This window comes from Passer montanus, unplaced genomic scaffold, assembly GCF_014805655.1.
Source record: "Passer montanus isolate IOZ18808 unplaced genomic scaffold, ASM1480565v1 scaffold31, whole genome shotgun sequence".
In the NCBI taxonomy this organism is placed as follows: Eukaryota; Metazoa; Chordata; class Aves; order Passeriformes; family Passeridae; genus Passer; species Passer montanus.
In genome coordinates, this window is record NW_024367819.1 from 8,399,311 (window position 1) to 8,424,740 (window position 25,430).

At 37.0% G+C, this 25,430-nt stretch overlaps 1 protein-coding gene across 6 annotated transcripts in view; it reads left to right on the forward strand.

Moving 5' to 3' along the window:
- The window catches only part of CTNND2 (catenin delta 2), a 646,153-nt gene that overhangs the window by 616,798 nt on the left and 3,925 nt on the right, over positions 1 to 25,430 (forward strand). For 4 of the 6 annotated variants that reach the window (XM_039714844.1, XM_039714842.1, XM_039714843.1 and 1 more), the window contains 3 exons: positions 83 to 208; positions 14,274 to 14,400; positions 18,377 to 18,508. In XM_039714844.1, coding sequence (XP_039570778.1) covers positions 83 to 208; positions 14,274 to 14,400; positions 18,377 to 18,508 — 385 coding nt within the window. The remainder of the gene's footprint in view (positions 1 to 82; positions 209 to 14,273; positions 14,401 to 18,376; positions 18,509 to 25,430) is intronic. The other 2 variants (XM_039714847.1, XM_039714845.1) reach the window with 1 other exon arrangement.

Below are 25,430 nucleotides of genomic sequence, written 5' to 3' on the forward strand. Positions count from 1 at the left end.
TCTAGAGCCCATTTTTATATTAACTATGAAAATGCAAGTACCTGATTAATAAATGATTGACTGATTGATTGATTTATGGCAGTGGGCGTCCCCAAGCTTCAGTGTGACTGATGACAGAGGATTTTCACCAACCCACGACTCTGGGTCATGGCACGCTCAGCATACTCTCTCCCAGAGCCAAGAAAACAGAATCTATTCCCCAACCCAGGTATTCTGGCTGTCAGCTGACCAGTCTTGAATTGTTGTGTTTCATGCATACTGAGATTTGTACCCAAAGCAGTTCTTCAGGAGCCCTTTGAATCAAAAGTAACAAAGCCTGACTGGAGAATATGTTCTTAAGTTGCACAGTTTAATTGACTGAACCCTGTAGGTTCTAGATGGAAAGTGCCTCACTTCACTTAGGAGAGTACCTGCAAGGAAGGTGTGCAGAGTTCTGCTCTCTCTGAGGAGAGCACATAGCAGTGAGAGGGACAAGTGCTTTACATTCAGTTCCCCGACACTCCTTCTAGCATTTCTCTGATCTCTTTCCTGATTGTCTCAACCTTTCAAAGAGAAAGGAGACTGCTGATAAGCACTACATTGCAACAGCATTTTAAAATTACATTCAGTTCCCTGACACTCCTAGCATTTCTCTGATCTCTTTCCTGATTGTCTCAACCTTTCAAAGAGAAAGGAGACTGCTGATAAGCACTACATTGCAACAGCATTTTAAATTCATCAAGCACATTGCTTTGTTTTCTGGCACAGCAGAAATTTAATTTTCTCTTAAGAAAAAAAGCAATTGCTGGACATTTCAATAAGAGGATCCCAGGTAAACTGCTAAACTGGCACATCTATAGAAAAAATCAGTGTGTCCAAGAGTCAAATTCTTAAAATGCTAATTTTCAAAATCTCTGTTAAGAGCGATAATGTACATTTCCTTCAGACAGAATTATAGAGGGGAATTCGCTTTTTTCTCTTTTTTTAAATATTTTTTTCCATAATAAAATATTACTTTGTGTCATTATGGCAAAATCAAAATACCTTCTGCATTTGTACAACATCCTAGTAAGTCCATGGAGTGATTGTGTTTATGTCTGTGCATTATGTGTCTGTGTGTATATATTATATATATATATATATATATATATATATATATATATGTAATATATACACACACAGACATATATAGACGATCATACATATATGTCTGTATATTATCTCTGATAAAAAATTTAGAGGAAATTGGAATTTATGTGTTTTCCTGGCCCCGCAGAACATAGCAGCTATGCTATTTCTTTCATCTTTTTGGTTTTTTGCACTAAGTTTGCCTGTAAAAGAGAAGACATAAGAGAAGACATCAGAGAAGACCTCATTTAAATACTCCAGACATAAATGTCTTTCAAGGTTAGGGTAAATCCTTTTCATCTTTAGCTAACAGGAATATAGTTAAAACACACAGCATTTCATCATCTGATATATTACATTACTTTCTTTTGTTAATTAGGAAGTAGACAAAGTCCTAATTTGACTTTAAATAAAGGAAATGTGGAATTTTTTTGCTGAAGTAAAATACTCTCAAGCCTTTTTAAAGCATCATCTGATTAATTTTAGTAGAAAGAGATTCTATAACCAATATAGCAAAAGAGTTCTAGTCTACAAGTGTATACTTTCATTTTTTTCTTCTTAAGGAACATGTGATTTGTCTTTAGTTGAGCATTTTAAATGTGGCTTTTTATCAATTGGCAATCTTGCAAAATACTGAATCCTGAAATTGTCATTAGATTCATGACTAGACAAAAAGTTGTCATCACTGAATTGTGTGTGTGTGCATTCTTAATTCTGAATTTTATGCTGAATATTACTTTCTAGTGTTCATATCAGATAGGTTTGCCTATCCCAATGCACACAAAAATATGAAGAATTTTCATCATTAAAGCAAAGGCGCATTTTGTATTCTGCAGCAAATAACAGGTAGTTGCTGCAGAGCAAAGAATATTATGATAATCTTTTCACATTATTTCTTAGAGACACGAGAACCTCTTCAGTGAGCAATGATATGAGCGTCTGGAACTTCATTTTTACCTTGATGTTACTTTTTCAACATAATTTTCCCTAGGCAGCATCACCATATAAACTTACCATTTAAATTACTTCCTCTTTTGATTGCATAAACCTTCACAGGGATTGTTTTTTTAAGAATCATTCAGACCTTTGGCAAGAAAATTTTAACATTTCTGGCTTTTTGATTGCCAATTGCCTGCTTGAATAACACCCTATTTGTCTATACAATGGGAATTTACATATCATGAGAAAAATCATGAATCCTAAAGTGGAAATTGTGCAAATAAATTGAACTGACATATAGAGGCAAACTCTTTGGCTTATGCAGAAGTAGTCAGGAGTATTCACACAGGGAAAAAAGTGATGTAAAAACCACTCCTGAATTTTTTAAAATAGAGAGAGAAAAATCTCATCATTTGTCAAAACGCGTATTGTTTTTACCTAGCTGCACTACCATTCGAAATCTTTTGGCTACGTTTTTAAGAACAATTTAAAAAAAAGACAAAAATATTACAAAATGCTAAGTCAAACTGAATGTTTTTTTGATTTCCTTTTAATGCCCATAATTATCATTTTACTTGTAGCATCAAGTGAATATGTTCTGATTTCCTTGGCTTTTTCATCATCCCAAGTAATTTTTTTTAAATCCTTCTAATTTTCAGTTTATTAACAATCTCAAACAGTACTAGAAAGATAGTAATATTATATTACTATATATTACTATATATATATTATAAAAATATACTTTGCATGGCCTAAAGAGGGTAGAAAACATTTTATAATGTAAAATATTCATGTTCTTACCTATATCACAATGGCAACACATAGAGGAGTATCAAATCATGTGTTTCAACATCAGTTATTGGAAGGAGATGTTCTCAAATGTTTTATCCTTATGGATTCTATAATTTACTATATATTAATCAGCATAGTTTATTTTAATAATTTTAAATTTTACATAGTCAAAATCTTTGTGCTGCCCTCAACAAAGATTTTTATACTATGCAGTATCACCTACCATTTCTTTAGTGATGTTTCAGTATTTACATGTTTCTCTATAAAACATTTTCCATGTCTATGATGATATTGAAAATATTAATAGCAATCTAAGATAGTCTGGCCTGAACTGAAAATTCAATACCAATGATCATTTTTCATGAAAACAGACATACCTTTACTTTTACTAATTCAGTAATGAATGAGATTTTTAAAAATCAGGTATGATAACTGAACAGAATTAGAAGAAAACTAAAGGTGATTTTGGGGTTTTTTTTGCAAATACTTGTGTGTCTATTGGACAACATACCTTTGTGTTTGGTGGTAAATACCTCTGTGTACATGTATATACACAAATGGGCTGTGTTGATGTAAAACTTGAACACAGCCACAGAGTAGATGTAGAGGAACTGCCTTTAATTATGGTGCCCACAATACCCATAGGCTGGATATTGTGTAAAGTTCTTCACCCAGAGGGTGGTTGGGCACTGGAACAGGCTCCTCAGGGAAGTGGTCACAGCACCAAGCCTGAGAGAGTTCAAGAAGGGTTTGGACAATGCTCTCAGGTACATGGTGTGACCTTTGGGGTGTCCTGTGCAGGAGCACGAGTTGGACATGATGATTCTGACAGGTCCCTTCTAAATCAAGAGATTCTGTGATTCTATGTCCAAACAAAGAGACCTTGGGAATGTGTAAAGAAATAAACCTTAATGGTTTTAATTGTGTGCTTAGAAAGTACCTACAGCTGTAGTTGACTGTTGCTTTTCCCCTGAGGGTGCTGAGGGCCTGACAGCGCTAAGGGCATGATAGTGGCATTGTGGCATTGAAATAATTCAACAACCAAATTTAGTCATAATTTTTCCACATAATCACTAAGGAGTGCATGGAAGCTGGCACCATTCTCATCCAAAATCTACTAGATTCAAGAGGTGCTAAACGAATCAAAGTTTATCCAAACAATTCTCTAGGATGCACCATATATATGTGACACTAAAGCATCCTCAGCATTGATGCTGGGTCTCATGGTAAGTTCTAGCTCCTTCATAAGGGAATGATGAGGTATTGTTTACTTAAAAACTCAAGTCCACTCTAAGGTTGCTAAGTACAGATTTAGCAGAGAGAAATTTAATCTCATACTTGTGTAAAGTCTGTCCCCAAAGTACTCCACCCTTTGAACTTTTCTGGAGAAAAGAAAATTTAAAATGCAGCCCAGGAGTCTGTATCTTTAAGTTAAAGCCTTCTTTCTGAAGGGAATTGTATAACTGAAGTTTCTGAAATATCCTTAGGGTACAGGTATGAAGAGGCATCCAGAATCCAGAAGGTTACACATAGGTCACAACTACAGATGTTTTTTCAAAAGTATGGTACCTCAGAATAAAATTGGATTTTAATATTTGAATAGAATACAGTGACCTAAGAAAATTAACTACATATCTTTTGGTACTGGGAGCATTTTTAGTCCATTTAAATAATGTATTAAATGTTTTAAAGCTAATTTCCATTAGTTAATGGCAAACAGTGCTTAGTTGGATTCATATGTACAATACTGAAAAAAATGTAGACATCTTCCTAAAGACTTTCAAAGGTGTTTTAAAGATACAAGCAAAGAGAAGCTATTTTTAATTGATGTCAGTATTTTTCTCCAAAATTCATTCAAGGAATATGATTTCTACCATTCTGAACAAAATGTCATATTTAATTAACTTGTATGCTTAATATTTGCATATCTAGGTTCAGGCACAGATCAGAGTAGATGTGCAGTTAAGAGTATGGGTGAGAAACTCTGTTCCTCTCAGCAGACTTGAGCAGGATTGTTGGATGGCTGTTTACAGTTTTGCAAATGAATCAGACCAGCAGAACTCTTACTTGCAGTAACAGCACACTCATGGAGCGCAAAGGGGAGGGAAATCAGTGAATTCCTGTGTCAGTCACAGCATATTTGTGTCTCAGAGGTAAAGAGTTGAGCTGGGATAGTCAGTGCATAACAGTGGGTGTCTTTGTGTTACCCTACTTGCACTATCACCATCCTCGTTCTTCTGGGTTCTACAAGGAGGTCGGAAGTGTGTGTTCAGTATGGCTGGTACATGTTAGTTCAGTCAAAGGTCAATGAAATATTAAGCTGCTGCATCAACATCCTACTTTCATGTTTTTGATGTTCTACATGATCTAATAATGGGCGGGGGAAAAATACTAGGAAGTCCTTCTCATTTCTTCCTTCTTTTCTTCCTAAAACTGCTAACAGAATTCAAAAATGCCCTAAATATGTCTGCCATTTCAGACTTTAAAAAAGAAGGAAAGAAAAAAGAAAGAAACCTTATATTTTGAAAGGAGTCTCTTTTGTAGTATGTGTGCTTTGTTCTGAGTGTTTTACTTCCTTACTTGCTGATACAGTTTGTCTTGATGAAAGAGCTGTAGCTACTTCTTCCTGCAAAAAGTAGAAATGAGAAGTTTCACTGGAAGTTTCTGAATTGGTTTATTACTTTTAATTGAACAGAGTGCTTTTAGAGAAAGTTGAGGATCCTCTAAATTTAGAGTTGTAATCTCTGGTCCAACAGTATGTTTCTCTTTGAGTTAACCATACTTACTTTGTGAATTGGAAACTGGTAAAGGTGTATCAGTAAAAAACAATGTGCATTTCTCATTATTAATGTCCATGTGTGCTGGTGAGCTACATGTTCAGAGCAGAATATCCTTAAACTCACACAGGTTAGCAGTAATCACTCAGATCTCTAACTCTCTGATTCAGGTGTATTATGCACAAACTTTTGGCCTAAAACCAAGGACAGCATGAGTTCCTCCAGTGAGTTTTCTGAAGGGTCACTGATTCCTGTTGTGTCAGACAGCTCAACATTTGAATAAAATTATTGTCTGTTTTCAGCTGCACTGCTGCTGTTTAGGAAGCACAAACTTCTAATGACTCTGATCACAATCAGTATCATCAGTATACCATGTTCTTTTCCATATGGGAGAATGGTGCAAATTTCACTCTGCTCATGATTTTTTTCATGTTTTACAGTCATAGGTGTAATAGAAGAGTTGTATCTGGTTGATTTTATGGTTTTAATGCATGAAAAGTAAGAATAGGAGGTAGATTGGTTTTTAGCCTTTGGAAGGACAGTAGATTTAAGAAACTGAACATGAACATAAAGTAGTACTTCTCTCTCTCCTGAAATTCTGTGGCCAGGAGCCACAGTTCGCATTTCTAGATCATATACATGTTAAGATAGGTGGAATTGCATTACTGAAATGAAAATTACAATACAAATCAAAAATCATTTTACACATTTTTTGTGCATACAAGATACAAGCAAGAATAGTTGTTCTGTGATTCTAACAATTTAGATTATAGCTCATATACATTATGCAGGAGGAAATAGAAGAACAGAAATTCTAGCTGAAGGGCCAAGTACTGCCTTCATTTCCTCTAAAATATATTAAGCCAATTTTTTTCTGTATTAGAGGCAAAGTGATGCTTTGAGAAATGAATTTATTTCATTTTCTTGCAGTGTTTTGAAAGTTGTTTTTTTTTTGGCTGCATATAACCTTAGCAAAATGAATAATGAACTCTGCCATATCTGAAGTCTTGTCCTTCATGCTTTGCCTCACATACAATTCTCTTTTCTTGCAGCTATTTTATTTATCAGATTAGGTCTTGTCATCTTTGCAATTCACACAACACGAAATCAATAATTAATTATGGATAGGTAAAGCAATGCCTCACTGATTGCATAAAACATCCAAGACTTGCACTTTATAAAACCACCGGGGATAGTTTCCTTGCTGTTTCTCACTTGAATAGATTTGGCAAGTAATTAGCACTTATCTCTCCCTCATCGTGTGTCCCTTCATAGCTGAAATCAAGGGATGAGGTGTAAAATTAAGGTACAAGATCTGTGATTAGAAGATGATAACAATGCACATCAAAAAGTGCATTTGAAAAAAGAGAAAAGTCACCAAGGCCATCTGTGGTATTTTGAAAGAAAAAACATGGATGATACAGTCAGAAGAATATAGTACCCCTTGTACTGCAATGGAAGAGAAAAACAGGGAGAGAAAATATTGTAGATTATTTTGAGGTGGAATGCTGACAGTGGGAGAGTAATGCCGTTGCTTCCAGAGAGGCTGAGATGGAGGCTGGAGGTATATATCTCATTTCGAAAAAAATGAGTTTAACCACCGATTCTGAAAATGTCACTTCAAAGAGCCTACAGAAAACTTAATAATCCTCAGCCAGTGCCAGACAGTTTTGCTGCAGTTAATGACTGTCTGACTAGGAGCCCTTCTTTAAGCCTCATGCTGCCCTAAATACGTATTTCAATATCTGTTTGTCTTTCTGCTTCTTAAGCAGTTGAGCTTCTGCTGTGTCTGGGGTGCAGAAATGGTCACTTTTAAGTAAAAGGCATTTGTACACTGAAATTCAGAGTAAGAAGACGAGAAGCCCTGAGGTCAAGCCCGCTGCACCGGGTAGGAGACAGAAGCCCTGCATGTGTCACACAGCTGCACCAGCTGTGGAGCAGCCCCAGCATGTGGCACTGGGATGGGGCACTGAGGGTCCCTGGGAGAGGTGGCTGCTCCAGTGGAGCTCTGCCACCTGCCTAGCCTGGTCCTTCCCTGCCTGGCCCTGCTGCTGCTGCTGCTCTTTGCCTTGGCTCAAGTGATGGCACTGCTTCCATGGGGCTCTCAGCAGAGTCTCCATCCTCTCCCCCAGTTAGGTCTGTGCAGAGGAGGAGGAGTGTTCTTCCTCAGAGGCTCACACAGGGTGGTACCCCCAGCATGACCTTTAACCAGCAAACAACTGGCTTCATTGTCATCATGAAAGGCATGGGAAGGCTGTGCTTTCCTTGGCTAACTTCTCATCCAGTCACCAACTCCTGCACTTTTATCCACATCAATGTAATATTTTTAAAGCCCTGAAACTTGATTAATTTCTCTTTTAAAAATAATCTTCTGGCTTCTCTAAGATGTGGAAATGAGACTATAAGCACAAATAGTAAAATCTTCCAATTAAGATGAGCTTCAGTGATGCATGTCTTCACTTTGGATCTGTTGATTTTGAGTGCTTGGACTCTTTGGGAGAGGAGGGAATACACAACACTTGGAGTCAGCAGCCCTTCTGAAGCCATTGCAATTGCTCCAGAATAAAAGATTGAAACCAAATGGACATGTAAGCTAGGAGAACACCAGCATCTTCCAGGCTCAATCCCTACTCTTCTCTTGAGCAGAATATCCTGATTTACCTCTTTGGAAGCAAAAGATAAAATCCTATGAATAAAAATGTTAATACTTACTAGAATTGTAAAGTAACTGATGGCAGTAAAATGATGTTTGTAAGTAATACATTGTAAAGGAGATCAATGCCCAGAAATTCTTTTCTGGTTTTGAGTTTTTCTGGAAACAACACAAGCAAATCCAGAAAGAACAATACTTCAGGAGTCGTTTACTGTTAATAGGATTTGACAGTCTAAATTCAATTTGAATTTGCAAAATCAAATTAAAAATTAAAAAAACACCTTTGGGTTTAAATTAGATACTTTATGTAAAACTAGTTGCTTTTTAATTTCAGGAGTGTTTCTCGAGTTTTTGAATCTGTAAGAATGTAGTTGAAATCTCTCTTCCAAAGTAAATATTTTTCAAGCACAAAGGCAGGAACTTTTTTTAGAGAACAGTTGTCTCACCATCTCTTCCTCAGCAGCTCACATTTCCTTGTCACCCCCTCCAGTGGTGCACAGGTTCTCTTGATGGGATCTAGTTAGCTTCTGCCCTTGGTGCCATGGGGCTGGCTTGGTGTCTTTTTTGAGAAACCTTGGGAAATGTGTTTATTCTTTATCATAAGTAAGGGTGGTTGTTGGTGATCATAAAAAATGCATTATTTCTGAAATCCCATGTAAGAGCTCCATGATACATTTATGTGGATCACCCCAACTTTGTGACCATTTCAGATTTCTCACCACAGTCAAGTCATACAGATAATTTTCATATGGCAATGTATGTAGATTATTTGATCCAGTTGTAATTTCTGCTTTGTCCTATTAGAGTTGTGACAGCAAATTCCCACTGAAGAATTGCCCAGACCTATGTAAGTCTGATGAGCCTTGACTTAATTCACATCAGATTTATGTTTCACTGTAGACGGCGTCACGCTGGTGCACACCAGTGGGGATGTTTCATTTAACCTGACAGTGCTTGCTTTGCCTTGTGAAGGAAGCAGCACTCAGAGCAGTGTCTGGCTGAGTTTCAAAGCGAGTAGATCCTACATTACATACTTACAGGCACTCTGCCTTGTTGCTGTGTCACCTACTTCTAATGCCACTGTGGGTCTAGTTACTGATCCCTGCAAGAGGTTATCTATCAAAACTTTGCTTTTCTACAGCTTATAGCCAGTTATTACTTCAGTTAATATCCTGGAACCAGTAAAAAGCTGGCTTATGGATAAGGAAGTGGGATGACAAAGCAAGTCTGGGCCTGTGTGCTTCAAGTTGTCTGTAAATCATCTGTTAAATTAGGTTACAAGAGGATCAGACCTGAAGCAAGAAGTAGCATGCTGGAAAGGTTGTAAATTTCAGGAAGGCAGGACACAACATTTTCTATAGTTTTTCAGGCTTTACCTGTTTTTTTACTGGATTTTTTGCATTATTTTAATTTTTTCTCTCTAGTAGGAATTTTCCATTTACAGAAATTGCTCTACTCTCTTCCTGACAATGTTCAAACACCTGTGGCCAGGAGTCGGAGCAGACTGTGCCCTTCAACACTGAAAGATACTGAGCCATCACACAGCCGTCATACATTGTACAGTTTTTCTAGAGCACTCAGTGCTTTTCAAGCCAGTGTCTTCTTATAGAAGTTGATCAGTCAGAGGATAGGGCTTGTTTTCACTTTTGCTGCATGGCTATTAGCACACGGACTGTTGTGGGATTTCTTTCTGAGTGGATGCTGTGAGGTACACCATACCCTTCCTGACCCTGGACATTCCTTGTTCCTGTTGGGAGCTGTTGGGTCAACTTGTTGTCAGTTCCCAGCAGGACTTAATTTAATTCAGTCTTCACAATGTTATTGTACTACAAGAGAGAAAATTGTGTGTCTGATATCATCCACCTCCACAAATCTTCTCCTCAAATCAAAGACTCCACTACCAGTGACTTCTGAAAATTTGAAATTCTTGCAAACACAATAGAAATCTGATTCCCATTTCTCCCTTGCACTTTAAACACAAAGAGAATAGCAATAAAAGAAAGAAAAAACAAATTATATTTTCATGAGACACATGCAATAGGTATTTGGCACAATAAGATTAGTCACCCTGACAAAATAATTATTTTCACATGGGCCTGATGAAAATGATTTATTTTCAAAATGACTGAAAGTTGAGCAGGGAGATAAAGAACCTGTTCACCCCTTAAGCCCAGCAAACTGTTCAGAGAGACTACAATATCACTTTCATTTTCTATAGTGAACATCCATCTCCCATCCCAATTTTAATCCTGCAGCTTTTTCAAGAGGATGTTGTCAGAAACACATCACTGCCAATCAAGCTTTAGCATTTGGACTTTATAAAGTATAATTTATATAATAGTATAATGGGTATATTCAGTATGGTCAAAATATATACGAATGCCCAGTGGAAGATGTGTTGGAAAGATGTATAATGGTATTTCTGTACTCCAGTTGTTCTCCCTCATCCTGTAGTGTGCAGTTGCCACCTATTAATTAATTTAACATTACATTTAAAAAATACATACATTCTGTAACAGAATTCCATTGAATTGCTTTCCAGTTTGTCAAATCCTTTTGTCTTACTCTTCTTCTCCTAGATCACATTTGTGACTAGTAAACTTAAACTTAAACTAGTTTCTTAAATTCAGCCTCACATACTTTGGTCTTGAGTTAACTTGCTTCTCTGCAGGACACTTCTGTATACTGTACCTTTAAGTACCCAAGTCAATTAAATTAAATTTCATTACAGGCAGTAGACCTGAAACAAACTAATGAAAGCAGCCATCATGTCAGGTGGTATTTATCTAGCCATTAAATTGAAAATACCCCCTTTAGGCTCTTGAAAATTAATTTCAATATTTAATACTAATAGCTTTTGGAATTGTTAATGGGTAGAGTTTTAATAAATTTGTTACAAACTGTTTACCTTTTCAAGGAAAGAAGCTTGTTGCTTGCACCAGAAGACAGCTAAAGATAAATAACTTGAACATATTAGAGTTTTGAAATACTGAGAGGTCTGGGAGCTGCCCACAGTCTGTGGAAAAACCATGAAAGTTGTCATACAGTGGTAGGAGGATGCCTTGTTTAGTCAAAGGCAAAGTACAAAACTTGCCTTAGAGTTTATTGTTTGCCTCGTGTGTCTTATTGAGCTGATTTGGCTTGCCAGCTTGAGAGTTTGTAGCAGAATTTATTTAAAGACCTCATTATAAGCACTATTGTCACCAGAGAGAAAAATGAAAATTTGCAGGGAAGAGAAGAAGGGAAAACCTCTGCTGCAGAAAAGACTGCTGGTGCCAGCATCCACAGCAGCTCTCCTTGCTGCTCAGGCACCTCACAGTGCTGTGTCTCAGGGAGCAACTTTGACAAGGTACCTGTTGATATCCTGCACAGCAAAACTGGTGCCATGTCTATTCCTGCAGAGTCCATGGGTCAGTGCAGGTGTCAGGGATTTATTTCATTTGCTTCCCATCAGAACCAGGCTCCAGGTATTAATGTATGCAATACCAATGGAATAGGCAACAGGAAGAAAGGGAAAGACTCTTGTCACTTTTTTTCTGAATGATACACCAGGGTTTTACTTGTGGGAAATGAGAGTGCAAAAGGAGAGTATACTTGGCCATGAATGTATCCAGATCCACAAAACTGGAAACATTTCTACCTTGCTCTGTGTAAGCATGGTTGTTGAGGGAAACGAGAATGCAAAAGGAGAGTATACTTGACCACAAATGTACCAGATCCACAAACCTGGAAACATTTCTACCTTGCTCTGTGTAAGCATGGTTGTTGTCTTTTCTTTTGCAGGCAGAGAGCAATGAATAGTACATCCCTTTTCTTTTTGTCACATCTAAAGTCTGTCCTCTTCATAGTTTCCCCTTCTTCCATCTGTTTAAAAGAAAGTTTATTTTTAACAGAAATAAATTCTGTTGTAGAAAACTACCACAGCATGAGATAGAGTCACCTTACTTGTAAGAAATTCTTACTGCAGAGAAGGAGAAAGAAGAGCCATTTTTCTTCATCAGGATAAAGCATGGGCTTTTCACATGTTTGCTCCTTCAGTTTTATAACAGAGAAATAAATGCACATGTTATTGTCAATCAGAAACAAAAAATTAAGGCTCTATGTGTTACTTGTAGTCTTGGATAAGATTATTGGACTTAAGCTGCTCATTCTAACCCTAACTATAATCTATTATGTCTTCTTTAAAATACATGTATTTTTTATATATGTACATATCATGTATATTAATTTCCAATTTGATTTAAGCAGTTAGGGCTTCACAGATGTTTTTTCTTCCATTATCATTAACTCTCCCTCTAGCTTGGAGGATGTGGTTTGTGTAGAAACTTCTTTTTGGAAACAGGATATAGATTTATATATAGAAAATTTTGGTTTAAGAAAGTGGTATTGAAGATGAAGTATTTATTTTTCAAGTTACTGTTACTATTTTTTATTAATTAGAAAGATTTCTCCCTTTTATTTTCTTATATTTCTTTGATTAAATATAAGGTGCAGTTCAGTGAATTGTCCTAAACATGAGTGATAGAGGACAAACTGCTGACTCTAGGGAAAGTCCTGACTGCACTGTAAAAGCCATAGCCCAGATTTCACTCCTCCTCATTTTTGTCTTTGAAATTGCAGCTGAGATACACCCCTGTTTGTACAAATGCATTACATGAGGAGTACAGTCATTCAGCACCCAGAGTTAGGTGTCACCTCTGACTGTCCTAATTTGTTTATAAAATTTCACTGTACAAGGGTGAGTATCTTCTTTCCTCCTGTCATGTCACAGTCTTTCTGAGTTCTTTTTTCTAAGAGTCTCATGGAAATGGGATTTTCAACCCATCTTCTCATCTTAGAGCCAGGTGCCCATGGTTTCAATGGGTGGAACAAAGTCAGACAGATACCTTGAGCAAAGGCAGAGCATGGCAAGGTGTGGGATTCATTCCTGGATGTGTGGAATAGCTTAGTTAGGGCGTGAGAATAGTCTTTACTACCCAAACCATGAATTATTCTTCTGTGAGCAACAGGAAAATTCCAACTGGTTTTTGGTAATGTTTTATTGTGTTTATTTTTTTCAGCATTTCATTGGAAAAATTTGTTTAGTACCATGCCTGGTACTCAACTAGATTTCCAATAAGCCCAACAGAAAGTTGGCATTTTTAAAACTGTGTGAGACTGGAAATCTCAATATTACTCATTTAGATTGAACATTGAGAACTAATAAGGACAGTTGCAATCTATCACTACTGAAGGCAGTTGAAACACTATCATTTAATAAGAACACTACCAGGAGTCAGTTTATGCTGTCATGATGTTTTCAGACTATATGTAATACATTTTTAAAAATGTGAAGTACATTATTTTGGTTTATTGCATTACGTTGTGGTGCAGGAATGAAACATTAATTATTTAAACTTTCCTTTTTTATTTTTGAACTAGCTGTTTCTAGTATTTGTATTACTTTGTTGCAGTTTTTAATACATCGCCATGAACACAGCTTTTAAATAGAAGGAATAGAATTTCCTTCTGTATGCCTTGAAGAAAACTGGAACAAAACGCATTGATTCTTTTTCTCTCGTGTGTGAGCAAACGGGCAGTTAGTATAATGAAGCTGAATTGATGTGCAGTCTGGTAATCCTGGAACTTCCCAATCTACTTATTCCAAAACTCCATATAAAATGGAAAATATTTCAAGCCAGAATGCTGTTTGCAATGTGGAAATTGAGGTGTGGAGAAAAAGGCAGAGCTATTAAACAAATAGCCTAAAACAGTGTTAATAATTTGAGTCTTTCTGAGATGTGTTATTTTATAGAACTTTCTACATTTATTTTTAGTCTTGCTGTGTCAGTACAGTCAGCACATCCTGTCCTGTACCACTAACTACATTTACCACCCAGTGGCAGGAAGAAGACAGCAGCGTACTGGTGTATCCGTAGTGAAAACACCAGAGAAAAACACTCTGCTTAAAGCGGGGAGCCGGGTGGCATTTTCACTGACCATTGTCACCATTCTTGGTGTTGCAGGATGGATGGTCACAGTATCACTTTGTAGCCTCATCTTCAACAATAGAAAGGGATCGGCAAAGACCGTACTCCTCATCCCGCACGCCCTCCATCTCTCCCGTGCGCATGTCTCCCAACAACCGCTCAGGTAAGCCCAGAGGTAAAAAACCCATCTCCCTCATTTTCCCTGACATCTGGATTTGTTGACGCTCTGGTGGAAGGGCACAAAGTGTGTTCTTTACTGTCACCAAATTACTTGTTCAAAACAGGATTTAATTTTTTTTTTCATTAGCACCTGGTAAAGTTTTACAGCAGAAAGATTATTCCGTAACGTTTTGTCATAAATTCTCCCAAAATGTTTTCTTAATGTGAATTATCTGACTAGATCTTAGGGCAATGGCATCCATTGTTAGCACTAGGAAATTCTGTTGCTCACTTTGCTAGTCATGAAAGCTACTATGTGGTTTATGACCATTTTGCACACTTAGCAGAAGTTTAAAGACCCACATTACTTTTTTTGTCAGCTTTTATTCTGGGTATGTATATATACATATGCAAATGTAAGTTTCACAGATTTGTCTACACATCTTCCTAACACTGATAGCATATTTACACCAGCTATTATCAATTCTGTATGATCTGCACAATGAACTAATGCAAGTATCTCAACTAATGCCATAGTGCAAATTAATTTTTCTATCTAGAAAATGGGTAATCTTTCCCTCACTTTACTCTGAGGTAAAACATACCTGCATTAGCTAAAGCCTTTTCCAGTAAAAAAAATTCAAGATAAACAGAGTCCACTGACAGTTTTCAGTGGCCTTTCTGCTGCTTTGCAATGAAATGCTGTCATTCCATAGGCACACCAAGAGTTTAGGATTAAAATTGCCAAACTTATCATTACCATTATGCCATAGTTTGTTTTTTTAAAAAAATTGTTTTCTTAATTATCTAGAAGCTGCATCTTAGTCCTGTAGAGCAACAATTGAGATGTGAAAATGTAGCCAGAAGTACAGTGAGAGCTGCTATTCTGTTTTTAAAATCTGCCATTACACAAGTCCATAAAGGGCTCTTGTTCCTTTTTTTCTTCTCTAAAATGTCATCTTGACTGTAAGTGCAAGGTACTTGAAATGTCTGGCCCTGAGATCTTAGTTCTGTCTCTCGCCAGAACCATCTTCTTACTTATGTTACTCTAAATTTTGGATGAAATTTTACTGCTGTTATCAGTTATCATAAGACTGGAAAACACAAATAATAGTGGCTGTTTCTGGTAGAAGAAGAGCCCATGTCATTACATGCCAGTCAGCTCAATGTCAATCTAGAAAATTGCTGGAACAAATAATCAGAACCTGAACAGCTCGAAGGTAGTAGGAACATTAGATATTACTTAGGAGTATCTATTTCCACATAATAATGTAAGTTGCTGTGTGTCTGGTAGTATCCATATCAAATGCAAGTATTGATTCAATACCAATTGCTCTTATTAAATCCATCTGAATTTCTGCTACAAAAATGTGCAGAAAGAAAATTCAGTAAGTACAATATCCCATGATCAGTAAGACTCTTTCACACAACATTTTTATGGAAGAGCCTAAGGCAAAGCTAGCCAACAGTTCAGAAAACATCCAAAATGGCAGAATGCTGTGCTTAGAGCCTAGCTTGCATGAAGTACTCTTCAGTGGTTTTAGCAATGACCCAGAAAATATGCAAAAGTTGCCTATTACCTTTGTGGGTGACATAAACCTAGGAGAAACTCATGTTCTTTGACAAGCATTATTGAAATTCAAAGTGATTCTGAGAAGTTGGAGGTAATGTTCAAAAAGAAAAAAGTAACCAATCCTTTAAAAATAAGTTATAAGGAGAATGTCTGACTAGGTGACATTTCCTAATTTCTAAAGTTCTTTAGAAATTATCTGGGGATTTTTGTCAGTTGCACACATGAATTGGAAGGGGGAAAATTAGGATATGAGAATATGCTGAATGGACAGTAATTGTTTAACTTCAGTAAAAGAGACATGAGGTGGAGACAGTGGGAAGAGGTACACACCAAGTCTTCAAGCATGTAACAGCCAGCTGTGAAGAGGAATGGTGTGAACTTTTTCTGCTTTCATAGCAGGCAAATGGAAATAATGAACAGTGAGAAGTCAGGCTATACATTTCCTAGCAGTGGGAAAGAAAGCACTGGAACAGACTACTTGGAGAAGTTATGTGATCTCTGTCATTAGAGAGCTTTAGTTCCAGATTAAAATCTGTCAAGAAAAATTATGGTATAGTGGATCCTACGTTGGGGTAAACAGTTGAAGTAAAGGAACTCACACCATCCCATCCATCCCTAGGACTACGTGATAACAGGCTTTTCTGTGTCCTTTAAGAATTAGAGCAGAAAAACATTATATCAATTTTCAGTCTAATATCAACCAAAGTCTTCTTCTTGGCTTCCAGTAAAAACTCTGAAAGAGGGTGCTTCTGCATTTTAATGCTTCCAAGAAAGTAGTTTTCCTCTCATGGGAAGAGTGAGGGAATTCCCACAGGGAACAAAGAGAGATGATTTTATCTGTATCAGTCAATTTTGTTCAAAACACCAGAGTGTTTATAGCCATTACCAGAGTATGTGAAATAAAATGTGTCTCTCTGTTAGCAGCTTTTTCAAGGTTTGCATTCTGGCCTGCTCCCCATTATACTCAAGCTGCCATTAGCTGATTTGGTAGTTTAACGTCATGTTTCTTTATATCTGCCGGATTATCAGCTTTAGATTTACATCACTATTGGCAAACAGTTCAAAAGCAATCCCCAGTTCTAATGGCTTCATAAGAAAGAACATCTGTCCCGCATTTGCTCTGTAAATTCAGAGGCCAGGGCCAGCAAAATCAAAGAAGAATTCCTCAGTTGTGCTTCCCTACTCCATAGTTGAGTGCAAGTACTTCACTGTTGCTCAACTAAAAAATGTAACATAGTTGAGAGATGCTGGAAGACGTGCCTCAAGGTCAGGCTTCACAAAGAATTTGTATTACATTTTATTTTTTTTTTCTGTTCCTTGTTTTTGGACCAAGGCATTGTTACTGGTTTTGAGCTTCTTTTTCATTTCAAATACCTGGGTGGAGGCAGGGAAGTGCGTGGGGGTAAGCAGCAGCACTTTAGTAATGTTTGTATCACTGTGCTCTTACAAGGCTCTGGGGAGCTCTGCCACTCACGCTGTGCTCCTCCTGCCCTCCACAACAGGGAAAGTGAACTTTATTTACCAATACCTAAATATATTAAAGGCAGTTTACTTTAAAGCCATTATTTTTTTCCTTTGCTTTTCTCCTTTTCCTAAGCATTGCAAGCTCTAAGGCTTCATGATCAGTGCCAGTGATCACCTCCACATTCTCCAGTGTGTGAGAATCAAGTATAAAAGCCAGTTCTCTTTTTTTTTACCTGTGCTTTCCTCCTTTTAGCTGTACTATGAGTATAGGTAATGAAGGACTTAGTTTTAATAAAAATAGCTTAAAGTCGCAGTTGTTGCTTTAATGACAATTATTCACACATATAAATATTTAAAGACAGAGAAATTATTTGAGTTACCTTTAATTGTTTGGCATTCTTTGATACATGTTTTCTACGGGGAAAAAAAGGCTTTATTTTCTTCCCTTTTCCATTAGAATAATTTAATTGGTTTGTTTTCAAGAGAAAAGCGAAGAAAATAATTTTATAAGGGTTTTTCCCACACAGCTGAAAGTTAACAGTCTTTTCAATGGAAATAAAGTAACCATTTTGAGGAAAAGATGGAAGTGCCCATACCAGAAAGTTTTGACAAGTTAAAGAAACTGAAAATCGAAAGGAGAAAAAAAAAATTGTTGTACTTTTTTTTACTAGAGATAATCTTAGATGTTGGATGAAAGTTAAAAGAAATATAACATTCAGAAATAAAATTGTGTTTGCAGTTGTTTGTCCAATGAATGCATTTGCCTTGCCCTTGAAATAACAGCATCTCTTCTTTTCCTCCATAATGTGGTAGTGTTTCTTCAATCAGCTTCATGTTAGAAAAGTAACAGATACAAACTTTACCGGAATGCTTACTCAAGAGTTAAAACCTACTTTCAGTCATGTATGATTAAAAAAAGAAAAAATGCATTTTTGTTATCTAGCAAGTGCCCCAGCCTCACCTCGGGAAATGATCAGCCTAAAAGAAAGAAAAACAGACTATGAATCAACTGGAACTAACGCCACTTACCATGGAAGTAAGGGAGAACACACTTCTAGGAAAGACACCATGACAGGTGAGATTTTGCTTGCATAGCACATATAAAATCAGCTGTGATAGAACCCTGATTTGATAGGATTGTCTGGGCTTGCTGCACTGTAGAAAAGAGTCAACCTGCTTTATTTAATCCAAGTTTTAGTTACCTTGAGAAATACAACTGAAGATGTATTTGAATGAATAGAAGACTATGAGAAAATTATTTGTAAACACCATGGTTCTTCACAGAAGAAAGGCTCTAAATCCAATTTTGCATGTCTTTTTCAATTTTACATTTGTTTTCATTTCAGAAGGAAGTTTGAATTAATTTATATATTTGAGCATGTGCAGTGATCCCTAACATCTGTCTTTTGCAGGGAAGGCTCTCCAGGATGAGTTACCTTATTTTGTATGTCAGTTTTCATCGGAAGTTTGTGGCTCTTTGTAAAGTTTATCCATATTACTTTCTTAGCCAGGCTGATTTAAATGAAGTAATTTTCTGTGTATGTTGTAGCATGTGTTGCAGGTTTCTCTGAAGGCCTCTCTTCCCCAGTGAGCTCATTAATCTCTTAGCATTTCAGTAATTAGGAAATTTTGAGTGCTTTTCCCAGTGCTATACCTCTTAATGAATTCTCTTGCAAAATGCATGTAGGTCTCCATCACCATTGTACAGGCTCATATAACCATTCTTGAACTTTTTGTCACATTTATACAGTACCAAGCATCACTGTCTTCTCCAAATGCACGTCAGAGCAGGCAAAAAATCCCAGTGAGAAGTCTGAATGCCTGTTGCCTTCTCCCATGCCCTCTGTAGAGGTCTTGCTCAGAGGCAGAATGGGTTGTCACCAGGAACATGTGACTCAGCATCAATCCATCCATAAGATCCATCTTTTAAGGCTGTATTCAGGATATGAAGATACTCACACTGTATCTACTATATTAAATGTGATTATGTAATCAAAACCTAAAGAGCAGCCTTGGAACTTGTGTGAAAATGCAACATGGAATGTTAATTAGCCTGAAGGTGAAAATCTGAAGAGAAGAATGACAGCCAAGAGCGTTTGGACACCACAGAAATTCAGTGTCCTTCTGTGGGGTACTACAGGAAAGTGCAGAAGATTCAGTCAAGGTACTGCATTTTATGTGTCTGTAATGTTTTCAGTGTTTCATAGTCACTGCACGAGGTAGTTTTCTGTAATAGTTCAGTGGCCCTTACTTGGCTGATTGTGAAGGACAGCACTGATGTTTTTCTATCCATTTGTCAAGGACCCATAAAGGGTGAATCTCAGGAATAAGAGCATCAGGCTGAAAAGTAAAAGGCAGAAACAGTGGTGTTTTGTTCCAGCTGTATCTGTAAATTCAGATTAGCAAATCATATCAGAAAGTTCACCAAAATACAGTGTCTCCGTGCTGAAAATTTAGGTTTCTTTGCATATAGTCTTGCCTCTCTCCACACATTAAAAAAATTGACTTTTCTTTTTTCACACCCCTTTTCACTTTCTTTTTTAGTGTGGTACTTTTCTTCTTCAATTTCCTATTTCCCTTTTTTCCTTTCTCTCGCAGTATAATTTTCAGATTGTGAGGTTTGTATTGCCTCAGCAACCTTTACTCCACTTTGATTTTTCCATTGTGTTTTCCTCTAATATTGTCTTGTATGTTGTCTATTTCTGCTGATTATTTGGGTGGACTTTTAGTAAGGAAACTTGAAACTCTTAGCAACATGCTCAGCTATCAACTGTCCTTCCAGCTCCTGAGCTCAGTGAGGGAAAGAAAATCAAACTAGTTCAAATCAAAAAATGCAATATTTCACAATCTTACATGACCAATGTACAAATAAATATGGAATTAACAAGTAACTTTCTCTCTTTCAGATCACCAAATCTCTGTGCATTTGGTCAAAGCTCAAATGAAGCACCATCATAAGAAAAAAGGAAATTACAGAAGGAGTTTTGCTCGTCAACATTCAACATGGAATTTGTGCAACATAATTGTAGTTCATTAAATAATAAATATTTGATTTAAAAAAACATATAAAGTCAGTATTTGTGATTTTGTGAGACATTTTGACTTTGAGTGGCCTAATACAAGTTCATACAGCAAGTTTCTTGCGATGCCCGTTTCATTTTGTGCATCAGACAGTGCATTGCAGCCAATACATGCACGTGAATGGGACTTAGATGGATGTTTTCTCAGGTTCCACCTGGCACACATATATTTTGATCTGCTCTTCTACTTTTGTGCCAAGCTGATGTATTACACAAAGCTTTCTTTGACTTAACAGATTTTACACAGAGCGTAGAGCCACAGCTGTAGTCACAGTTTATCCATGACTGTCTCCATGCTCTTCTCCAAAGCTCTTCTCAGTTTATAGCTGAGAAATTTTATGACCTTTGGGCTGGGACTGAAATGAAGGTTTTTTGATGGATTTTTGAAGTAGGAATGTTGGCTTCCTGCCATCCTGAGGATTTGTCAGGAAACCTCTGGGGAAAATGGATAATCTATGAAGTAAACAGTTTGGCTGAAGATGATAACTTACATTGATTTCATGAGGATAGATTAAAAAAAAGAGGCACAGTATCAAAGTTTTCATTGCCCTCTTCACAGGTTTATGATGCCTTTTATATGTACTGTCCATTTTCTTCTCGGTGTAGAAAATAACAACCAATTATAAAATTTTGTCACCTAAAGTATATTTTTGAGACAAAAACTGTTATATTCCATTTAGGAAAAAGGAAACTGTAAGTGCACGTGATAATGTTATTTATGCCATGGTGTTTTCCTTCGGAACAGGGAAGATAAGGTTCCTGTGTACCATCATGGGACTCCTTCTTTGAGGTTTACTTTTTTAGTTCCCTCACTGAACTAATATGTACATCATAGCCTACACGCTGTGTCTTCTCTTCCAGCAGCAGAAAAAACTTCTGATTCATTTATTTTTCCTTTGGTTGTAAAGAATCAAACATGAATACTTTTGTAATTTAAACTTACTGGCAGGTCCATGCATATTTGGAACACAAAAAAACACCATCAGGTTTTACAGGTGGTCAGGATTGTCATTATTATTATTAGTAGTAGTACTTTCAGAAACAATAATGCACTGTAATCTTTTCTCATGCCCTTACCTCATTTTTCACTGTGCAGGAAGGTGGCAGTTGTAGTGACAGGTAATGATCTGTGTTTCCTAAGATTTATGAGGTACAGAAGCATTTTCCTTTACTGTGTTGAACTAATTTCTTTTAAATGGAGACCTGCTGCTAATAGCAGAAAAAGCAGGTTGTGTGATACCAGATGAGGATGACTACCTGTCCAGCTGAGCTGTCCTTTCTTACTATCTGTTTGAGTTCCTTGAGGGCATCTTGTTATTCCAAAGTGTCTGTAAATGTGTTCAGAATAAGCACTTCCAAGATCTGAAAGCCGAGTGGGATAAATGGGCATGAATTTGGTCAATGACATCTTTGTCATGTAAACCACTGAGTAACATAATTTTCAATTTTTGTCATCTTTAAAGAAAACTGCTATAGGGAACTATGTGACTTTTTTTTTTAACCAGTATCACCTAGAAGACTGAACAGAGGGGAGAAAGAAAGGTGTTTTTCTATAATGTCCGCTATGCAATCAAACCATAAAGTACTGCAGGTTGATCATAGTATTCATTCTAGAATGCTCACAATTTTGCCTAACAGAATGTGCCTTTTCAGTATTATCACGTACTGATGTTTAGAGACTGCATAAAATATGCACATAAACACACACGCTGATGATCACTCCTCTATTAATTTAATTTTCAGCTAGTTCTCACATCTCTATGAAGAAATGTGGCTGCAGAAGTATCTGTTTCTTACTCCTTTCACTCCTTTCCCTTGTCTTGCCATTTTTATTTTTTAAAAATAGTTCATTGACTTCTCTTTCTGTTTGTTTTACAATTTTATTATGATGGTAAATATACAATATTATCAAGAAAAATCAGATATTAACCACACAGTATCTGTCCATTCATCTAGCTCATTCTCTACTTTCTTGTATATTTGTCCTCTGCTTTTGGATAGCAAGAGTCAACTGCTCACTTTAACATGGCAGAGTGGGAATGGAGTTCCCAGGGATTTCACCTGCATGTTCAGAAGCAGGTACTGGAGCAGGGCTGCATTCACTGCTAGCAGCTACATTGCTTGACTTACAATTCCTCCAGAATCAGAATTACCTCAACCTCCAAGCTAGCCTGAGCCAAGATTTCTTATTCTTGAACTTCTGGCATTTATTTTCAAGCATTTTATGTCTCACTATTTTTATTGCTTTAAGAAAAGATTACTAAGGGTTCAACGTATTTTTTTTCATTTTAAACTTTTGAATTTCTATTCCCATTAGTGCAGTGAAATCAGCAACACAGAGCTTGTAATTATTTTCATAAGCTGAAATGATCCATTTTCCATTGCAGAATATGTGATCCAAGAGACCGTAAAATTTCAGTCTGGTATGTGACGTTTGTGAGCACATCAGTGCAAATGTCACAGTAGTGCACTGGACAGCTACACACCAACTCAGAACTATTTCTAGGTTTATAATAGTCATGGCTAATAGCAGCACGTATGTACCACATGTCTTTTTATATCTCAGTATGGAAAGGTCATGACCTCCCTTCTAATGTCTGATTGCCTGAAGGAACAACATACAAATTAGCATGTGTTCAGTTTGTTATTTTTCATCAAATTCTTCAAAATACCCTCAGATTACAGTTGCACCTTGTACCAGTCTTTTGCACTTGACATTGAACAACCCTGAACAGCATTGATGTCTCTGAACTCAGTATGTCCAGTCATGTCTGACTAGAAACTCGCATGCCACTTATCTTGGCATTTACATTGGCACATAAAAGCAAAATGGTTGCAAGAAGCTCTTCCTCCATCTATGACAGTCTGATCCATTGAATGTCGCTTAAATGCTTTTTTGAAGAACTAGGGCTTCACAAAATGGATATCTGAAACACTTGAGTATCTTTAGATCTTGAGAAGAGGAATTTGTATAACAGAACAACTTCTGGCATTTTGTTTGACAAGCAAGAAAATCAGAAAAACGGCATTTAAAAGATGATATCAAGGAAAGACCTGGCAGCTGTACTACTGAGAATCATGTTGTCATGAGATGCACCATAAAGAGCAATGTTGATGCAAACTTCTCTAATACTAAAGATCATCAGGAGGGGTATTTTCAACCACAGCAGAGGCTGCAGCTGGAATATAAAGAAACCCACTGAAATAACAGTCAAGTCTCAAAATTCCTTAAGTGACAAAATGTAACCTGAACAGTGACAACCTCTGCAGATCAACTTTGGTGCTAATGTTGACAGCCAAAGAAAACTACTCAAGCACTACTTTCTATCACTTCACTTGTTTCTGTCAGGTATTTGTCTATCAGCCTATTGGTATACAGGTGGAATTAAGAGTATCTATCACTGGAGGAGCCCAACCAGCATCTGTTACTAGAGTTCATATTCTTGCCACCTTAAAAAAAATAGTAATGTTGCGCTTGGAGACCTCCAGGGCTCTTCTCCAGTTCCTACACAGGACTCTGCACTTTCTTAGTTATTGCATCCAGCTCTTCAAGGAACAAGAGGGGTTTTCACCCCCATCAGTTAATGGTTGAAAAGTCTCTTTTTCCAGCTGTTAGAGCTCATCAACCTACCGTATAAGCCATGTCTTTATCCTGTTTTCACAAACATAGTGCAGATCTTTAAGAAAAATCATCTGAGATCTGTAAAGCAGCAACATGGAGCAGTGCATCAAACTGACAAAAATTATACCCTCAGCATGGAACCCATGGCAGATGGGAAGATCAGAATTGATGTATTCCAGTCAGCTTTTGCTGAAGGCCATGCCATTCCTTTCTCCAGAAGGGGGTGGGAGGAAAGGTGGAGGAAGTTTTATGTGCAGATGTCCAATGCTTGCACATTGCCAAAAGAAGAAAGACTGCTTACATCTTTGGTAATGTCATTATTCCTAGTGATGTGACTAGTGTGGGTCCCATGTCCAGCTTTCAGCTCTGATGCTCAGCACTTGCCATCACAAGTTTGGAACTATGAAAATATTAAAGGCCACTCTTGGTGCCTCCAGGTTTTATGCCATTGCACAGAGACCTGAGAGTAGTCACAAGCCACGTTTCAGTTCCACTCGTGACTCTGATTCACAGGTACTCCATTTTTACTTTCAGACCCTGTTCTTTTATAGTAAGAGTCCTCATAACAGCATTCAGTCATTGGTTAGAATGTCTGGAAAGTTAATAATGCATGAAAAATGTGCAGCAGCCACACAAAATGCTACATTCATAATCTTTCAAACATGAGAAGTAACCACAGTCTTTCAAGTCCTACCAATAAACTAAGCTTCAGCTGCATTGCCAAATCAGAGGGATCAGTGGAGTCAGCTTGGCAAGGAAAATCCTTTGCTTTTCATTTGGGGTTTTTTGGGATGGGGTCGGAAATAAATTTTTGCAAGACTGTATATTATCCTCCTTCTCTTTAGAAACACATTCCATTTCAAACTCGTAGCTCAGTTTTGTCTGTGCATTTGAGTAGTAGGACATTTGAGAAGAAAGTGACAGCAGTGACTGTGGCAGGCATGTATTTGAGACTGTCTTGGCCAGACCTCTCCAGTGTAACTACATATTACTTTTTGCATAACTTGTCACTTATATTTAATCACTTTATGCTTGAATAATTTCATGACTGTAGGATTAATAACCCACATTGCCCAACTGAAAGGAAAGAATTTAAATGTTTCTTAATCTCAATATTTACAGCCAATGTTTGTTGCATGTGTTATATAAGCCCATCTATAGCCTGAAATGTATTATTGAATGCTAGCTTTATATGAATTATTTTGTTGATGCATATAAGAAGTGCACAAGATTGTTATGAACATGATGTGGAGCCTGTTGCCATTAATAAATTAATACCAAAGAGATGTATTTAC